This window comes from Phyllobates terribilis, unplaced genomic scaffold, assembly GCF_046119375.1.
Source record: "Phyllobates terribilis strain yellow unplaced genomic scaffold, ASM4611937v1 Scaffold_10__3_contigs__length_209671492, whole genome shotgun sequence".
NCBI lineage: Eukaryota > Metazoa > Chordata > Amphibia > Anura > Dendrobatidae > Phyllobates > Phyllobates terribilis.
Genome location: NW_027362770.1, coordinates 203,586,049 through 203,604,066, shown reverse-complemented (window position 1 = coordinate 203,604,066; position 18,018 = coordinate 203,586,049). Strand labels below are relative to the sequence as shown.

General features: G+C 55.9%; 1 protein-coding gene across 11 annotated transcripts in view; it reads left to right on the top strand.

Moving 5' to 3' along the window:
* The window catches only part of PLEKHA5 (pleckstrin homology domain containing A5), a 159,291-nt gene that overhangs the window by 125,468 nt on the left and 15,805 nt on the right, over positions 1 to 18,018 (top strand). For 5 of the 11 annotated variants that reach the window (XM_073650559.1, XM_073650564.1, XM_073650565.1 and 2 more), the window contains 4 exons: positions 5,731 to 5,808; positions 10,152 to 10,268; positions 11,644 to 11,697; positions 14,953 to 15,033. In XM_073650559.1, the coding sequence (XP_073506660.1) occupies positions 5,731 to 5,808; positions 10,152 to 10,268; positions 11,644 to 11,697; positions 14,953 to 15,033 (330 nt within the window). The remainder of the gene's footprint in view (positions 1 to 5,730; positions 5,809 to 10,151; positions 10,269 to 11,643; positions 11,698 to 14,952; positions 15,034 to 18,018) is intronic. The other 6 variants (XM_073650563.1, XM_073650562.1, XM_073650568.1 and 3 more) reach the window with 3 other exon arrangements.

Genomic DNA, 18,018 nt, shown 5'->3' with positions numbered 1-18,018 from the left:
TATAACTGATATCTGGGAGCGGTGATGTCACTGCTGTATAATATAACTGATATCTGGAGAGCGGTGATGTCACTGCTGTATAATATAACTGATATCTGGAGAGCGGTGATGTCACTGCTGTATAATATAACTGATATCTGGAGAGCGGTGATGTCACTGCTGTATAATATAACTGATATCTGGGGAGCGGTGATGTCACTGCTGTATAATATAACTGATATCTGGAGAGCGGTGATGTCTCTGCTGTATAATATAACTGATATCTGGGGAGCGGTGATGTCACTGCTGTATAATATAACTGATATCTGGAGAGCGGTGATGTCACTGCTGTATAATATAACTGATATCTGGAGAGTGGTGATGTCACTGCTGTATAATATAACTGATATCTGGAGAGCGGTGATGTCACTGCTGTATAATATAACTGATATCTGGAGAGCGGTGATGTCACTGCTGTATAATATAACTGATATCTGGAGAGCGGTGATGTCACTGCTGTATAATATAACTGATATCTGGAGAGCGGTGATGTCACTGCTGTATAATATAACTGATATCTGGGGAGCGGTGATGTCACTGCTGTATAATATAACTGATATCTGGAGAGCGGTGATGTCACTGCTGTATAATATAACTGATATCTGGAGAGCGGTGATGTCACTGCTGTATAATATAACTGATATCTGGAGAGCGGTGATGTCTCTGCTGTATAATATAACTGATATCTGGAGAGCGGTGATGTCACCGCTGTATAATATAACTGATATCTGGAGAGCGGTGATGTCACCGCTGTATAATATAACTGATATCTGGAGAGCGGTGATGTCACCGCTGTATAATATAACTGATATCTGGAGAGCGGTGATGTCACTGCTGTATAATATAACTGATATCTGGAGAGTGGTGATGTCACCGCTGTATAATATAACTGATATCTGGAGAGCGGTGATGTCACTGCTGTATAATATAACTGATATCTGGGGAGCGGTGATGTCACTGCTGTATAATATAACAGATATCTGGAGAGCGGTGATGTCACTGCTGTATAATATAACAGATATCTGGAGAGCGGTGATGTCACTGCTGTATAATATAACTGATATCTGGAGAGCGGTGATGTCTCTGCTGTATAATATAACTGATATCTGGAGAGCGGTGATGTCACTGCTGTATAATATAACTGATATCTGGAGAGCGGTGATGTCACCGCTGTATAATATAACTGATATCTGGAGAGCGGTGATGTCACCGCTGTATAATATAACTGATATCTGGAGAGCGGTGATGTCACTGCTGTATAATATAACTGATATCTGGGGAGCGGTGATGTCACTGCTGTATAATATAACTGATATCTGGAGAGCGGTGATGTCACTGCTGTATAATATAACTGATATCTGGAGAGCGGTGATGTCACTGCTGTATAATATACCTGATATCTGGAGAGCGGTGATGTCACTGCTGTATAATATAACTGATATCTGGAGAGCGGTGATGTCTCTGCTGTATAATATAACTGATATCTGGAGAGCGGTGATGTCACTGCTGTATAATATAACTGATATCTGGAGAGTGGTGATGTCACCGCTGTATAATATAACTGATATCTGGAGGGCGGTGATGTCACCGCTGTATAATATAACTGATATCTGGAGAGCGGTGATGTCACCGCTGTATAATATAACTGATATCTGGAGAGCGGTGATGTCACCGCTGTATAATATAACTGATATCTGGAGAGCGGTGATGTCACCGCTGTATAATATAACTGATATCTGGAGAGCGGTGATGTCACTGCTGTATAATATAACTGATATCTGGAGAGCGGTGATGTCACCGCTGTATAATATAACTGATATCTGGAGAGCGGTGATGTCACTGCTGTATAATATAACTGATATCTGGAGAGCGGTGATGTCACCGCTGTATAATATAACTGATATCTGGAGAACGGTGATGTCACCGCTGTATAATTTAACTGATATCTGGAGAACGGTGATGTCACCGCTGTATAATATAACTGATATCTGGAGAGCGGTGATGTCACTGCTGTATAATATAACTGATATCTGGAGAGCGGTGATGTCACTGCTGTATAATATAACTGGTATCTGGAGGGCGGTGATGTCTCTGCTGTATAATATAACTGATATCTGGGTAGCGGTGATGTCACTGCTGTATAATATAACTGATATCTGGGGAGCGGTGATGTCACCGCTGTATAATATAACTGATATCTGGAGAGTGGTGATGTCACCGCTGTATAATATAACTGATATCTGGAGAGCGGTGATGTCACCGCTGTATAATATAACTGATATCTGGAGAGCGGTGATGTCACTGCTGTATAATATAACTGATATCTGGAGAGCGGTGATGTCACCGCTGTATAATATAACTGATATCTGGAGAGCGGTGATGTCACCGCTGTATAATATAACTGATATCTGGAGAGCGGTGATGTCACCGCTGTATAATATAACTGATATCTGGAGAGCGGTGATGTCTCTGCTGTATAATATAACTGATATCTGGGGAGCGGTGATGTCACCGCTGTATAATATAACTGATATCTGGAGAGCGGTGATGTCTCTGCTGTATAATATAACTGATATCTGGAGAGCGGTGATGTCTCTGCTGTATAATATAACTGATATCTGGAGAGTGGTGATGTCACTGCTGTATAATATAACTGATATCTGGAGAGCGGTGATGTCACTGCTGTATAATATAACTGATATCTGGGGAGCGGTGATGTCTCTGCTGTATAATATAACTGATATCTGGAGAGCGGTGATGTCACCGCTGTATAATATAACTGATATCTGGAGAGCGGTGATGTCTCTGCTGTATAATATAACTGATATCTGGAGAGCGGTGATGTCACCTCTGTATAATATAACTGATATCTGGAGAGCGGTGATGTCACTGCTGTATAATATAACTGATATCTGGAGAGCGGTGATGTCACTGCTGTATAATATAACTGATATCTGGAGAGTGGTGATGTCACCGCTGTATAATATAACTGATATCTGGAGAGCGGTGATGTCACTGCTGTATAATATAACTGATATCTGGGGAGCGGTGATGTCTCTGCTGTATAATATAACTGATATCTGGAGAGTGGTGATGTCACCGCTGTATAATATAACTGATATCTGGAGAGCGGTGATGTCACTGCTGTATAATATAACTGATATCTGGAGAGCGGTGATGTCACTGCTGTATAATATAACTGATATCTGGAGAGCGGTGATGTCTCTGCTGTATAATATAACTGATATCTGGAGAGCGGTGATGTCACTGCTGTATAATATAACTGATATCTGGGGAGCGGTGATGTCACTGCTGTATAATATAACTGATATCTGGAGAGCGGTGATGTCACTGCTGTATAATATAACTGATATCTGGAGAGCGGTGATGTCACTGCTGTATAATATAACTGATATCTGGAGAGCGGTGATGTCACTGCTGTATAATATAACTGATATCTGGAGAGCGGTGATGTCACTGCTGTATAATATAACTGATATCTGGGGAGCGGTGATGTCACTGCTGTATAATATAACAGATATCTGGAGAGCGGTGATGTCACTGCTGTATAATATAACTGATATCTGGAGAGCGGTGATGTCTCTGCTGTATAATATAACTGATATCTGGAGAGCGGTGATGTCACTGCTGTATAATATAACTGATATCTGGAGAGCGGTGATGTCACCGCTGTATAATATAACTGATATCTGGAGAGCGGTGATGTCACTGCTGTATAATATAACTGATATCTGGAGAGCGGTGATGTCACCGCTGTATAATATAACTGATATCTGGAGAGCGGTGATGTCACCGCTGTATAATATAACTGATATCTGGAGAGCGGTGATGTCACCGCTGTATAATATAACTGATATCTGGAGAGCGGTGATGTCACCGCTGTATAATATAACTGATATCTGGAGAGCGGTGATGTCACTGCTGTATAATATAACTGATATCTGGAGAGCGGTGATGTCACTGCTGTATAATATAACTGATATCTGGAGAGCGGTGATGTCACTGCTGTATAATATAACTGATATCTGGAGAGCGGTGATGTCACTGCTGTATAATATAACTGATATCTGGAGAGCGGTGATGTCACTGCTGTATAATATAACTGATATCTGGAGAGCGGTGATGTCACTGCTGTATAATATAACTGATATCTGGAGAGCGGTGATGTCACTGCTGTATAATATAACTGATATCTGGAGAGCGGTGATGTCACCGCTGTATAATATAACTGATATCTGGAGAGCGGTGATGTCACTGCTGTATAATATAACTGATATCTGGAGAGCGGTGATGTCACTGCTGTATAATATAACTGATATCTGGAGAGCGGTGATGTCACTGCTGTATAATATAACTGATATCTGGAGAGCGGTGATGTCACTGCTGTATAATATAACTGATATCTGGAGAGCGGTGATGTCACTGCTGTATAATATAACTGATATCTGGAGAGCGGTGATGTCACCGCTGTATAATATAACTGATATCTGGAGAGCGGTGATGTCTCTGCTGTATAATATACCTGATATCTGGAGAGCGGTGATGTCACTGCTGTATAATATACCTGATATCTGGAGAGCGGTGATGTCACCGCTGTATAATATAACTGATATCTGGGGAGCGGTGATGTCACTGCTGTATAATATAACTGATATCTGGAGAGCGGTGATGTCACTGCTGTATAATATAACTGATATCTGGAGAGCGGTGATGTCACTGATGTATAATATAACTGATATCTGGAGAGCGGTGATGTCACTGCTGTATAATATACCTGATATCTGGGGAGCGGTGATGTCACCTCTGTATAATATAACTGATATCTGGAGAGCGGTGATGTCACTGCTGTATAATATAACTGATATCTGGGGAGCGGTGATGTCACTGCTGTATAATATAACTGATATCTGGAGAGCGGTGATGTCACCGCTGTATAATATAACTGATATCTGGAGAGCGGTGATGTCACTGCTGTATAATATAACTGATATCTGGAGAGCGGTGATGTCACTGCTGTATAATATAACTGATATCTGGAGAGCGGTGATGTCACTGCTGTATAATATAACTGATATCTGGAGAGCGGTGATGTCTCTGCTGTATAATATAACTGATATCTGGAGAGCGGTGATGTCACAGCTGTATAATATAACTGATATCTGGAGAGCGGTGATGTCACAGCTGTATAATATAACTGATATCTGGAGAGCGGTGATGTCTCTGCTGTATAATATAACTGATATCTGGAGAGCGGTGATGTCACCGCTGTATAATATAACTGATATCTGGAGAGTGGTGATGTCACTGCTGTATAATATAACTGATATCTGGAGAGCGGTGATGTCACTGCTGTATAATATAACTGATATCTGGAGAGCGGTGATGTCACTGCTGTATAATATAACTGATATCTGGAGAGCGGTGATGTCACTGCTGTATAATATAACTGATATCTGGAGAGTGGTGATGTCACTGCTGTATAATATAACTGATATCTGGAGAGCGGTGATGTCTCTGCTGTATAATATAACTGATATCTGGAGAGCGGTGATGTCTCTGCTGTATATTATAGCTGGTGTCTGGGCGGTGTATACAGTATATATGTCTCCGGTGCTGCTGTCCCCTCCCCCCGCTCCTTCTCCGGTGACGGTGTGCTCTCTGTTTCGGCAGCTCGGCTTTGCTCCGGAGAGACGGTCGGTGGGATTGTCGGTGTCGCCCATTTCACCACAGGGTCTTCAAGGCAAAACAGTGAGTTGCGCTTTCATCTGTAATTTCCACGATCCCCCCGCCTGCAGTACGCACAGCCCTGACTGACTGCAGCGGTGCATCAACCGGACACAGATCTGTTACACAGCTGCCCTTGTGCTGGTGGCAGAATGGTTGGCATTAGCACCACAGCGACACCCCCTGATAGCCAGATATGGCAACCCCCGTAGGTAGAGAGGTGCTCAGCTTCCCCCCCATCAGGTAGAGAGGTGCTCAGCTTCCCCCCCATCAGGTAGAGAGGTGCTCCGCTTCCCCCCCATCAGGTAGAGAGGTGCTCAGCTCCCCCCATCAGGTAGAGAGGTGCTCAGCTCCCCCCATCAGGTAGAGAGGTGCTCAGCTTCCCCCTCCCCCATCAGGTAGAGAGGTGCTCAGCTTCCCCCCCATCAGGTAGAGAGGTGCTCAGCTTCCCCCTCCCCCATCAGGTAGAGAGGTGCTCAGCTTCCCCCCCATCAGGTAGAGAGGTGCTCAGCCCCCCCCCATCAGGTAGAGAGGTGCTCAGCCCCCCCCCATCAGGTAGAGAGGTGCTCAGCCCCCCCCCCCCATCAGGTAGAGAGGTGCTCAGCCCCCCCCCCCCCATCAGGTAGAGAGGTGCTCAGCCCCCCCCCCATCAGGTAGAGAGGTGCTCAGCCCCCCCCCCATCAGGTAGAGAGGTGCTCAGCCCCCCCCATCAGGTAGAGAGGTGCTCAGCCTCCCCCCCCCGTCAGGTAGAGAGGTGCTCAGCCCCCCCCATCAGGTAGAGAGGTGCTCAGCCCCCCCCCATCAGGTAGAGAGGTGCTCAGCCCCCCCCCCATCAGGTAGAGAGGTGCTCAGCCCCCTCCATCAGGTAGAGAGGTGCTCAGCCCCCCCCATCAGGTAGAGAGGTGCTCAGCCCCCCCATCAGGTAGAGAGGTGCTCAGCCCCCCCCCCCATCAGGTAGAGAGGTGCTCAGCTCCCCCCCCATCAGGTAGAGAGGTGCTCCCCCCCCCCCCTCCCCCATCAGGTAGAGAGGTGCTCAGCTTCCCCCTCCCCCATCAGGTAGAGAGGTGCTCAGCCTCCCCCTCCCCCATCAAGTAGAGAGGTGCTCAGCTTCCCCTCCCCATCAGGTAGAGAGATGCTCAGCTTCCCCCTCCCCCATCAGGTAGAGAGGTGCTCAGCTTCCCCCCCCCCTTATCAGATAGAGAGGTGCTCAGCTTCCCCCTCCCCCATCAGGTAGAGAGGTGCTCACCTTCCCCCTCCCCCATCAGGTAGAGAGGTGCTCACCTTCCCCCTCCCCCATCAGGTAGAGAGGTGCTCAGCTTCCCCCTCCCCCATCAGGTAGAGAGGTGCTCAGCTTCCCCCTCCCCCATCAGGTAGAGAGGTGCTCAGCTTCCCCCTCCCCCATCAGGTAGAGAGGTGCTCAGCTTCTCCCCCCCCCCCCATCAGGTAGAGAGGTGCTCAGCTTCCCCCATCAGGTAGAGAGGTGCTCAGCTTCCCCTTCCCCCATCAGGTAGAGAGGTGCTCAGCTTCCCCCTCCCCCATCAGGTAGAGAGGTGCTCAGCTTCCCCCTCCCCCATCAGGTAGAGAGGTGCTCAGCTTCCCCCTCCCCCATCAGGTAGAGAGGTGCTCAGCTTCCCCCTCCCCCTTCAGGTAGAGAGGTGCTCAGCTTCCCCCTCCCCCATCAGGTAGAGAGGTGCTCAGCTTCCCCCTCCCCCATCAGATAGAGAGGTGCTCAGCTTCCCCTTCCCCCATCAGGTAGAGAGGTGCTCAGCTTCCCCCTCCCCCATCAGGTAGAGAGGTGCTCAGCTTCCCCCTCCCCCATCAGGTAGAGAGGTGCTCAGCTTCCCCCTCCCCCATCAGGTAGAGAGGTGCTCAGCTTCCCCCTCCCCCATCAGGTAGAGAGGTGCTCAGCTTCCCCCTCCCCCTTCAGGTAGAGAGGTGCTCAGCTTCCCCCTCCCCCATCAGATAGGTGCTCAGCTCCCCCCCCCCCCCATCAGGTAGAGAGGTGCTCAGCTTCCCCCTCCCCCATCAGGTAGAGTGGTGCTCAGCTTCCCCCTCCCCCATCAGGTAGAGAGGTGCTCAGCTTCCCCCTCCCCCATCAGATAGAGAGGTGCTCAGCTCCCCCCCCCCCCATCAGATAGAGAGGTGCTCAGCTTCCCCCTCCCCCATCAGGTAGAGAGGTGCTCAGCTTCCCCCATCAGGTAGAGAGGTGCTCAGCCCCCCCCCATCAGGTAGAGAGGTGCTCAGCTCCCCCCCCCCATCAGTTAGAGAGGTGCTCAGCTCCCCTCCCCCATCAGTTTAAGAGGTGCTCAGCTTCCCCCCTCCCCCTTCAGGTAGAGAGGTGCTCAGCTTCCCCCCTCCCCCATCAGGTAGAGAGGTGCTCAGCTTCCCCCCTCCCCCATCAGGTAGAGAGGTGCTCAGCTCCCCCCTCCATCAGGTAGAGAGGTGCTCAGCTTCCCCCCCCCCCCCCCATCAGGTAGAGAGGTGCTCAGCTCCCCCCTCCCCCATTAGGTAGAGAGGTGCTCAGCTCCCCCCCCCCCCATCAGGTAGAGAGGTGCTCAGCTCCCCCCCCCATCAGGTAGAGAGGTGCTCAGCTTCCCCCATCAGGTAGAGAGGTGCTCAGCTGCTCCCCTCCCCCATCAGGTAGAGAGGTGCTCAGCTCCCCCCCCCCCCATCAGGTAGAGAGGTGCTCAGCTCCCCCCCCCCCCCCATCAGGTAGAGAGGTGCTCAGCTCCCCCCCCCCCCATCAGGTAGAGAGGTGCTCAGCTCCCCCCCCCCCCATCAGGTAGAGAGGTGCTCAGCTGTCCCCCCCCCCATCAGGTAGAGTGGTGCTCAGCTGCTCCCCCCCCCCCCATCTGGTAGAGAGGTGCTCAGCTTCCCCTCCCCCATCAGGTAGAGAGGTGCTCAGCTGCTCCCCTCCCCCATCAGGTAGAGAGGTGCTCAGCTGCTCCCCCCCCCATCAGGTAGAGAGGTGCTCAGCTGCTCCCCCCCCCCCATCAGGTAGAGAGGTGCTCTGCTGCTCCCCCCCCCCCATCAGGTAGAGAGGTGCTCAGCTTCCCCCTCCCCCATCAGGTAGAGAGGTGCTCAGCTGCTCCCCTCCCCCATCAGGTAGAGAGGTGCTCAGCTGCTCCCCCCCCCATCAGGTAGAGAGGTGCTCAGCTGCTCCCCCCCCCCCATCAGGTAGAGAGGTGCTCTGCTGCTCCCCCCCCCCCATCAGGTAGAGAGGTGCTCAGCTTCCCCCTCCCCCATCAGGTAGAGAGGTGCTCAGCTTCCCCCTCCCCCATCAGGTAGAGAGGTGCTCAGCTTCCCCCTCCCCCATCAGGTAGAGAGGTGCTCAGCTTCCCCCTCCCCCATCAGGTAGAGAGGTGCTCAGCTTCCCCCTCCCCCATCAGGTAGAGAGGTGCTCAGCTTCCCCCTCCCCCATCAGGTAGAGAGGTGCTCAGCTTCCCCCTCCCCCATCAGGTAGAGAGGTGCTCAGCTTCCCCCTCCCCCATCAGGTAGAGAGGTGCTCAGCTTCCCCCTCCCCCATCAGGTAGAGAGGTGCTCAGCTTCCCCCTCCCCCATCAGGTAGAGAGGTGCTCAGCTTCCCCCTCCCCCATCAGGTAGAGGGGTGCTCTGCTTCCCCCTCCCCCATCAGGTAGAGAGGTGCTCAGCTCCCCCCCCCCCCCCATCAGGTAGAGAGGTGCTCAGCTCCCCCCCCCCCCCCCATCAGGTAGAGAGGTGCTCAGCCCCCCCCCCCCCCCCATCAGGTAGAGGGGTGCTCAGCTCCCCCCCCCCCATCAGGTAGAGAGGTGCTCAGCTTCCCCTCCCCCATCAGGTAGAGAGGTGCTCAGCTTCCCCCTCCCCCATCAGGTAGAGAGGTGCTCAGCTTCCCCCCCCCCCATCAGGTAGAGAGGTGCTCAGCTTCCCCTCCCCCATCAGGTAGAGAGGTGCTCAGCTTCCCCCTCCCCCATCAGGTAGAGAGGTGCTCAGCTTCCCCCTCCCCCATCAGGTAGAGAGGTGCTCAGCTTCCCCCCCCCCCCCCCCCCATCAGGTAGAGAGGTGCTCAGCTCCCCCCCCCCCCCCCCCCCCATCAGGTAGAGGGGTGCTCGACCCCCCAGGTGAAGGGACCGCTCTGTGACGGAGGATTACTCGTGCTCTACTGTTTCCTTGGGAACATGTTGGGGGTCCGCCCAGTAGTCCGTGTTGGTCTGTGGGTTTCTTTTCCCCTCGTCTCCCCCCAGTCGAGTTATTACTTGCTCCCGGTGATGAGGACTGGTCCATTGCATGTTACGGGGGAGTATGGATCCGCTGGGCGTTTCTTTTCTCCGCAGCTGTGCGACAGCTTCCTGACACTAGGCTTTCCTTCTCTTCTCTCTGCTGCCCTCCAGCCTGAGGAGCTGACACTCTTATTAATCAAACTGCGGAGACAGCAAGCGGAGCTGAGCAGCATCCGGGAGCACACCCTGTCCCAGCTGCTCCACTTACAGCAGTCGTGCAGCCCCAAGGTCAGCACCCATCGCTGTCAGTAATGGCGCCCCCTACCTTCAGTGTCTGCATGTATCCGCCTCCATGTGTGAAGTTTCCCTCCTTCCCCCCTCCCTGTGGTGTGTGCCGGTGTGTGACCCCTCACCACATTCTCATACCTACGTGTTTCTGGGGTACCGTGTGAGGGTCCGGCCTATGCAGATGGCTCTCCAGCCTTTTCCGGGGGTTTGCTGAAAACCTCAGGTCTGAGCTCCTGGTGCTGCTCCATGAACTCGGGTTCACAGGGTTTTGTATGGCCATGCTTGCGACTACAGAGGGTAAGATGAGGGTCAACCGGCTTTTAATGGAGAGTCCAAGGAGACCACTCCTGGGTGTCAGCTGTCCATGCTTCTGAGAAGACCTTGCTATGATCCATTTGAAGGACTTGGAGATGTCCAGATTTTACCTCTCGGAAGAAGATCTGCGGTGACTCGATTCCTGATGTTTGGAGACGGAGGTGATCAGAGACCAGATGTCCACCACAGCCGGTCACACTTGGTCTGCAATTATCAGTCCAGCATGGTGGAGGAGCAGAGCCGAGGAGGATGTTGAGGCGACCGGATGCAAGACATCTACCACCTTATCTGGTCACACCAGGTCTGCCAGTATCTCTCCATTGTGGTGGAGAAGCCGAGTCGAGGAGGATGTTGAGGTGACCGGATGCAAGACATCTACCACCTTATCTGGTCACACCAGGTCTGCCAGTATCTCTCCATCGTGGTGGAGAAGCCGAGTCGAGGAGGATGTTGAGGTGACCGGATGCAAGACATCTACCACCTTATCTGGTCACACCAGGTCTGCCAGTATCTCTCCATCGTGGTGGAGAAGCCGAGTCGAGGAGGATGTTGAGGTGACCGGATGCAAGACATCTACCACCTTATCTGGTCACACCAGGTCTGCCAATATCTCTCCATCGTGGTGGAGGAGCAGAGCCGAGGAGGATGTTGAGGTGACCGGATGCAAGACATCTACCACCTTATCTGGTCACACCAGGTCTGCCAGTATCTCTCCATCGTGGTGGAGAAGCCGAGTCGAGGAGGATGTTGAGGTGACCGGATGCAAGACATCTACCACCTTATCTAGTCACACCAGGTCTGCCAGTATCTCTCCATCGTGGTGAAGAAGCCGAGTCGGGGAGCAAGGAATATGTAGAGGTGACCGGGCGTCCACCACCCGAGCCATAGAATAGGTCACGGCAGGTCTACAAGTATCTTGTATAACTCTGGTGCTGTTCACTACTGACGATAGGAGTGGGGTCATGTGTGATATCTGTGTGTGATGATGTTTCTGCTCTCTGATGTCTCTCTCTCGTTCGCTCTGTCCTTTCTCTTTCTTTCTGTCTCTTGCTGCCGGTAGAATGAGATCCTCTCCCATCATCTGCAGAGGACCCTCGTCTGTGTGGATCGCCAGGTGGGATTTGGATATTTTTCATTGTATTTGCATGATGTCAGTCGTTGAGTCCTTGGCGCTGAACCGCAGCTGAGCAGAATTATAACCTCACCTATCTGGTAGACTTGGCCTCTCTACATCCAGAATATACGTTTTATTTTTTAACTATTATCCTCCTGTTTCCATTGTAACACCTGCCCCGGCCAAGCGCACTTATCAGAGAGACCAGAAGCCGTTAGGGGACCGTCGCTTCCTCCTTCCCTCGGATCTCCCGCCTGGCCGTCGCTCCCTCCTTCCCTCGGATCTCCCGCCTGGCCGTCGCTCCCTCCTTCCCTCGGATCTCCCGCCTGGCCGTCGCTTCCTCCTTCCCTCGGATCTCCCGCCTGGCCGTCGCTCCCTCCTTTCCTCGGATCTCCCGCCTGGCCGTCGCTCCCTCCTTTCCTCGGATCTCCCGCCTGGCCGTCGCTCCCTCCTTTCCTCGGATCTCCCGCCTGGCCGTCGCTCCCTCCTTTCCTCGTATCTCCCGCCTGGCCGTCGCTCCCTCCTTTCCTCGGATCTCCCGCCTGGCCGTCGCTCCCTCCTTCCCTCGGATCTCCCGCCTGGCCGTCGCTCCCTCCTTCCCTCGGATCTCCCGCCTGGCCGTCGCTCCCTCCTTCCCTCGGATCTCCCGCCTGGCCGTCGCTCCCTCCTTCCCTCGGATCTCCCGCCTGGCCGTCGCTCCCTCCTTCCCTCGGATCTCCCGCCTGGCCGTCGCTCCCTCCTTCCCTCGGATCTCCCGCCTGGCCGTCGCTCCCTCCTTCCCTCGGATCTCCCGCCTGGCCGTCGCTCCCTCCTTCCCTCGGATCTCCCGCCTGGCCGTCGCTCCCTCCTTCCCTCGGATCTCCCGCCTGGCCGTCGCTCCCTCCTTCCCTCGGATCTCCCGCCTGGCCGTCGCTCCCTCCTTCCCTCGGATCTCCCGCCTGGCCGTCGCTCCCTCCTTCCCTCGGATCTCCCGCCTGGCCGTCGCTCCCTCCTTCCCTCGGATCTCCCGCCTGGCCGTCGCTCCCTCCTTCCCTCGGATCTCCCGCCTGGCCGTCGCTCCCTCCTTCCCTCGGATCTCCCGCCTGGCCGTCGCTCCCTCCTTCCCTCGGATCTCCCGCCTGGCCGTCGCTCCCTCCTTCCCTCGGATCTCCCGCCTGGCCGTCGCTCCCTCCTTCCCTCGGATCTCCCGCCTGGCCGTCGCTCCCTCCTTCCCTCGGATCTCCCGCCTGGCCGTCGCTCCCTCCTTCCCTCGGATCTCCCGCCTGGCCGTCGCTCCCTCCTTCCCTCGGATCTCCCGCCTGGCCGTCGCTCCCTCCTTCCCTCGGATCTCCCGCCTGGCCGTCGCTCCCTCCTTCCCTCGGATCTCCCGCCTGGCCGTCGCTCCCTCCTTCCCTCGGATCTCCCGCCTGGCCGTCGCTCCCTCCTTCCCTCGGATCTCCCGCCTGGCCGTCGCTCCCTCCTTCCCTCGGATCTCCCGCCTGGCCGTCGCTCCCTCCTTCCCTCGGATCTCCCGCCTGGCCGTCGCTCCCTCCTTCCCTCGGATCTCCCGCCTGGCCGTCGCTCCCTCCTTCCCTCGGATCTCCCGCCTGGCCGTCGCTCCCTCCTTCCCTCGGATCTCCCGCCTGGCCGTCGCTCCCTCCTTCCCTCGGATCTCCCGCCTGGCCGTCGCTCCCTCCTTCCCTCGGATCTCCCGCCTGGCCGTCGCTCCCTCCTTCCCTCGGATCTCCCGCCTGGCCGTCGCTCCCTCCTTCCCTCGGATCTCCCGCCTGGCCGTCGCTCCCTCCTTCCCTCGGATCTCCCGCCTGGCCGTCGCTCCCTCCTTCCCTCGGATCTCCCGCCTGGCCGTCGCTCCCTCCTTCCCTCGGATCTCCCGGCCGGCCGTCGCTCCCTCCTTCCCTCGGATCTCCCGGCCGGCCGTCGCTCCCTCCTTCCCTCGGATCTCCCGGCCGGCCGTCGCTCCCTCCTTCCCTCGGATCTCCCGGCCGGCCGTCGCTCCCTCCTTCCCTCGGATCTCCCGGCCGGCCGTCGCTCCCTCCTTCCCTCGGATCTCCCGGCCGGCCGTCGCTCCCTCCTTCCCTCGGATCTCCCGGCCGGCCGTCGCTCCCTCCTTCCCTCGGATCTCCCGGCCGGCCGTCGCTCCCTCCTTCCCTCGGATCTCCCGGCCGGCCGTCGCTCCCTCCTTCCCTCGGATCTCCCGGCCGGCCGTCGCTCCCTCCTTCCCTCGGATCTCCCGGCCGGCCGTCGCTCCCTCCTTCCCTCGGATCTCCCGGCCGGCCGTCGCTCCCTCCTTCCCTCGGATCTCCCGGCCGGCCGTCGCTCCCTCCTTCCCTCGGATCTCCCGGCCGGCCGTCGCTCCCTCCTTCCCTCGGATCTCCCGGCCGGCCGTCGCTCCCTCCTTCCCTCGGAACTCCCGGCCGGCCGTCGCTCCCTCCTTCCCTCGGAACTCCCGCCTGGCCGTCGCTCCCTCCTTCCCTCGGAACTCCCGCCTGGCCGTCGCTCCCTCCTTCCCTCGGATCTCCCGCCTGGCCGTCGCTCCCTCCTTCCCTCGGATCTCCCGCCTGGCCGTCGCTCCCTCCTTCCCTCGGATCTCCCGGCCGGCCGTCGCTCCCTCCTTCCCTCGGAACTCCCGCCTGGCCGTCGCTCCCTCCTTCCCTCGGAACTCCCGCCTGGCCGTCGCTCCCTCCTTCCCTCGGAACTCCCGCCTGGCCGTCGCTCCCTCCTTCCCTCGGAACTCCCGCCTGGCCGTCGCTCCCTCCTTCCCTCGGAACTCCCGCCTGGCCGTCGCTCCCTCCTTCCCTCGGAACTCTCGGCTGTCGCTCCTTAGCCCGGAACTCTCGGCCGTCGCTCCTTAGCCCGGAACTCTCGGCCGTCGCTCCTTAGCCCGGAACTCTCGGCCGTCGCTCCTTAGCCCGGAACTCTCGGCCGTCGCTCCTTAGCCCGGAACTCTCGGCCGTCGCTCCTTAGCCCGGAACTCTCGGCCGTCGCTCCTTAGCCCGGAACTCTCGGCCGCCGCGGGTTGGCAGTCGTCACCGATGGTCTATGATCCCTGGTTAGGGTTAGGGTTAGTCGGTGTAGTGAGTTGTGCGTCGTTAGACTCTGCCCATCAGCCCAGTGTTCCGAGTACCTGCCCCATTGTTACAGGTGACTGTCTTCACCCCCAAGGTCAGTTACGGCTTGTGGGGTGAGTGGGGTGATGTAGCTGTGAGATTTTTGCAGCCGTCTACTAAACCTTGTGCTCCTCCGTGTTTGACATAGATGAAAGACAATGAGCCGCTAATCAGCATGGTTCACACCATGATTGAGAACTCCGCGCTCAGACCGCAGCTGTATCAGCAAGTAAGCCCAGCCATCATCTTCAACCTCACCCGGCCACTTCATAGCAAGTGCTCCTCCCACAGTGACATCATGTGCAAAGTGCTCCTCCCACAGTGACATCATGTGCAAAGTGCTCCTCCCACAGTGACATCATGTGCAAAGTGCTCCCCCGCTATATCATATGTAGACGTTCTCCCCCGCTTTATCATATGTTGAGTGCTCCTTCCCCCATTATATCATGTGTAGACGTTCTCCCCCGCTATATCACGTGTAGAGGCTTCTGCCCCCCGCTATATCACGTGTAGAGGCTTCTGCCCCCCGCTATATCACGTGTAGAGGCTTCTGCCCCCCGCTATATCACGTGTAGAGGCTTCTGCCCCCCGCTATATCACGTGTAGAGGCTTCTGCCCCCCGCTATATCACGTGTAGAGGCTTCTGCCCCCCGCTATATCACGTGTAGAGGCTTCCGCCCCCCGCTATATCACGTGTAGAGGCTTCCGCCCCCGCTATATCACGTGTAGAGGCTTCCGCCCCCCGGTATATCACGTGTAGAGGCTTCTCCCCCCCGCTATATCACGTGTAGAGGCTTCTGCCCCCCGCTATATCGTATCCAGAGGCTCCCGCCCCCCGCTATATCACGTGTAGAGGCTCCCGCCCCCCGCTATATCACGTGTAGAGGCTCCCGCCCCCCGCTATATCACGTGTAGAGGCTCCCGCCCCCCGCTATATCACGTGTAGAGGCTCCCGCCCCCCGCTATATCACGTGTAGAGGCTCCCGCCCCCCGCTATATCACGTGTAGAGGCTTCCGCCCCCCGCTATATCACGTGTAGAGGCTCCCGCCCCCCGCTATATCACGTGTAGAGGCTCCCGCCCCCCTCTATATCACGTGTAGAGGCTCCCGCCCCCCGCTATATCACGTGTAGAGGCTCCCGCCCCCCGCTATATCACGTGTAGAGGCTCCCGCCCCCCGCTATATCACGTGTAGAGGCTCCCGCCCCCCGCTATATCACGTGTAGAGGCTCCCGCCCCCCGCTATATCACGTGTAGAGGCTCCCGCCCCCCCCGCTATATCACGTGTAGAGGCTCCCGCCCCCCCCGCTATATCACGTGTAGAGGCTCCCGCCCCCCGCTATATCGCGTGTAGAGGCTCCCGCCCCCCGCTATATCGCGTGTAGAGGCTTCCGCCCCCCGCTATATCACGTGTAGAGGCTTCCGCCCCCCGCTATATCACGTGTAGAGGCTCCCGCCCCCCGCTATATCACGTGTAGAGGCTCCCGCCCCCCGCTATATCACGTGTAGAGGCTCCCGCCCCCCGCTATATCACGTGTAGAGGCTCCCGCCCCCGCTATATCACGTGTAGAGGCTCCCGCCCCCGCTATATCACGTGTAGAGGCTCCCGCCCCCGCTATATCACGTGTAGAGGCTCCCGCCCCCCGCTATATCACGTGTAGAGGCTCCCGCCCCCCGCTATATCACGTGTAGAGGCTCCCGCCCCCCGCTATATCACGTGTAGAGGCTTCCGCCCCCCGCTATATCACGTGTAGAGGCTTCCGCCCCCCGCTATATCACGTGTAGAGGCTTCCGCCCCCGCTATATCACGTGTAGAGGCTTCCGCCCCCCGCTATATCACGTGTAGAGGCTTCCGCCCCCCGCTATATCACGTGTAGAGGCTTCCGCCCCCGCTATATCACGTGTAGAGGCTCCCGCCCCCCGCTATATCACGTGTAGAGGCTCCCGCCCCCCGCTATATCACGTGTAGAGGCTCCCGCCCCCCGCTATATCACGTGTAGAGGCTCCCGCCCCCCGCTATATCACGTGTAGAGGCTCCCGCCCCCCGCTATATCACGTGTAGAGGCTCCCGCCCCCCGCTATATCACGTGTAGAGGCTCCCGCCCCCCGCTATATCACGTGTAGAGGCTTCCGCCCCCCGCTATATCACGTGTAGAGGCTTCCGCCCCCCGCTATATCACGTGTAGAGGCTTCCGCCCCCCGCTATATCACGTGTAGAGGCTTCCGCCCCCCCGCTATATCACGTGTAGAGGCTCCCGCCCCCCCCGCTATATCACGTGTAGAGGCTTCCGCCCCCCGCTATATCACGTGTAGAGGCTCCCGCCCCCCGCTATATCACGTGTAGAGGCTTCCGCCCCCCGCTATATCACGTGTAGAGGCTTCCGCCCCCCTCTATATCACGTGTAGAGGCTTCCGCCCCCGGCAATATCACGTGTAGAGGCTTCCGCCCCCCTCTATATCACGTGTAGAGGCTTCCGCCCCCCGGTATATCACGTGTAGAGGCTTCCGCCCCCCGCTATATCACGTGTAGAGGCTTCCGCCCCCCCGCTATATCACGTGTAGAGGCTTCCGCCCCCCCGCTATATCACGTGTAGAGGCTTCCGCCCCCCGCTATATCACGTGTAGAGGCTTCCGACCCCCCGCTATATCACGTGTAGAGGCTTCCGACCCCCCGCTATATCACGTGTAGAGGCTTCCGACCCCCATGACCTCATATGTACAGGGCCCCTCCCCCATGACCTCATGCCTGGCCTCGCATGGTTGTGTGTTGCGCTCTTCCGCTCCGGGTGACCCTGCCCGTCTGTGTACACCACTTGCCCCAGATATTGGGTGGTCTGCCATAAAGCTGGGTCGGGGGGGTGTCATGGCGGCAGGTAGGCACAGAACATAAGGTTGTCTTCGTTCGGTTTCCATTTGCCCCCATGACTACACTTCTGTGTTATATGCTTGTGCAGCGTTACACAGGGCGTCGGTTACACTTGGATTTCACATGATTGCAATGTCCATGATGTCTCATAGCAGGAAGTGTTGTCGTGGGGACTCTGGCAACAAAGGTGTTCGTAACTACAGTGGTATGTAAAAGTTTGGGCACCCCTGGCCAAAATGACTGTTGTGAACAGTTGAAGATGAAATAATCTGAAAGGGTTAAAGACGATACATTTCCTTTGTATTTTAGGCAACAAAACATATATATATATATGTGTATTGTATTTTTT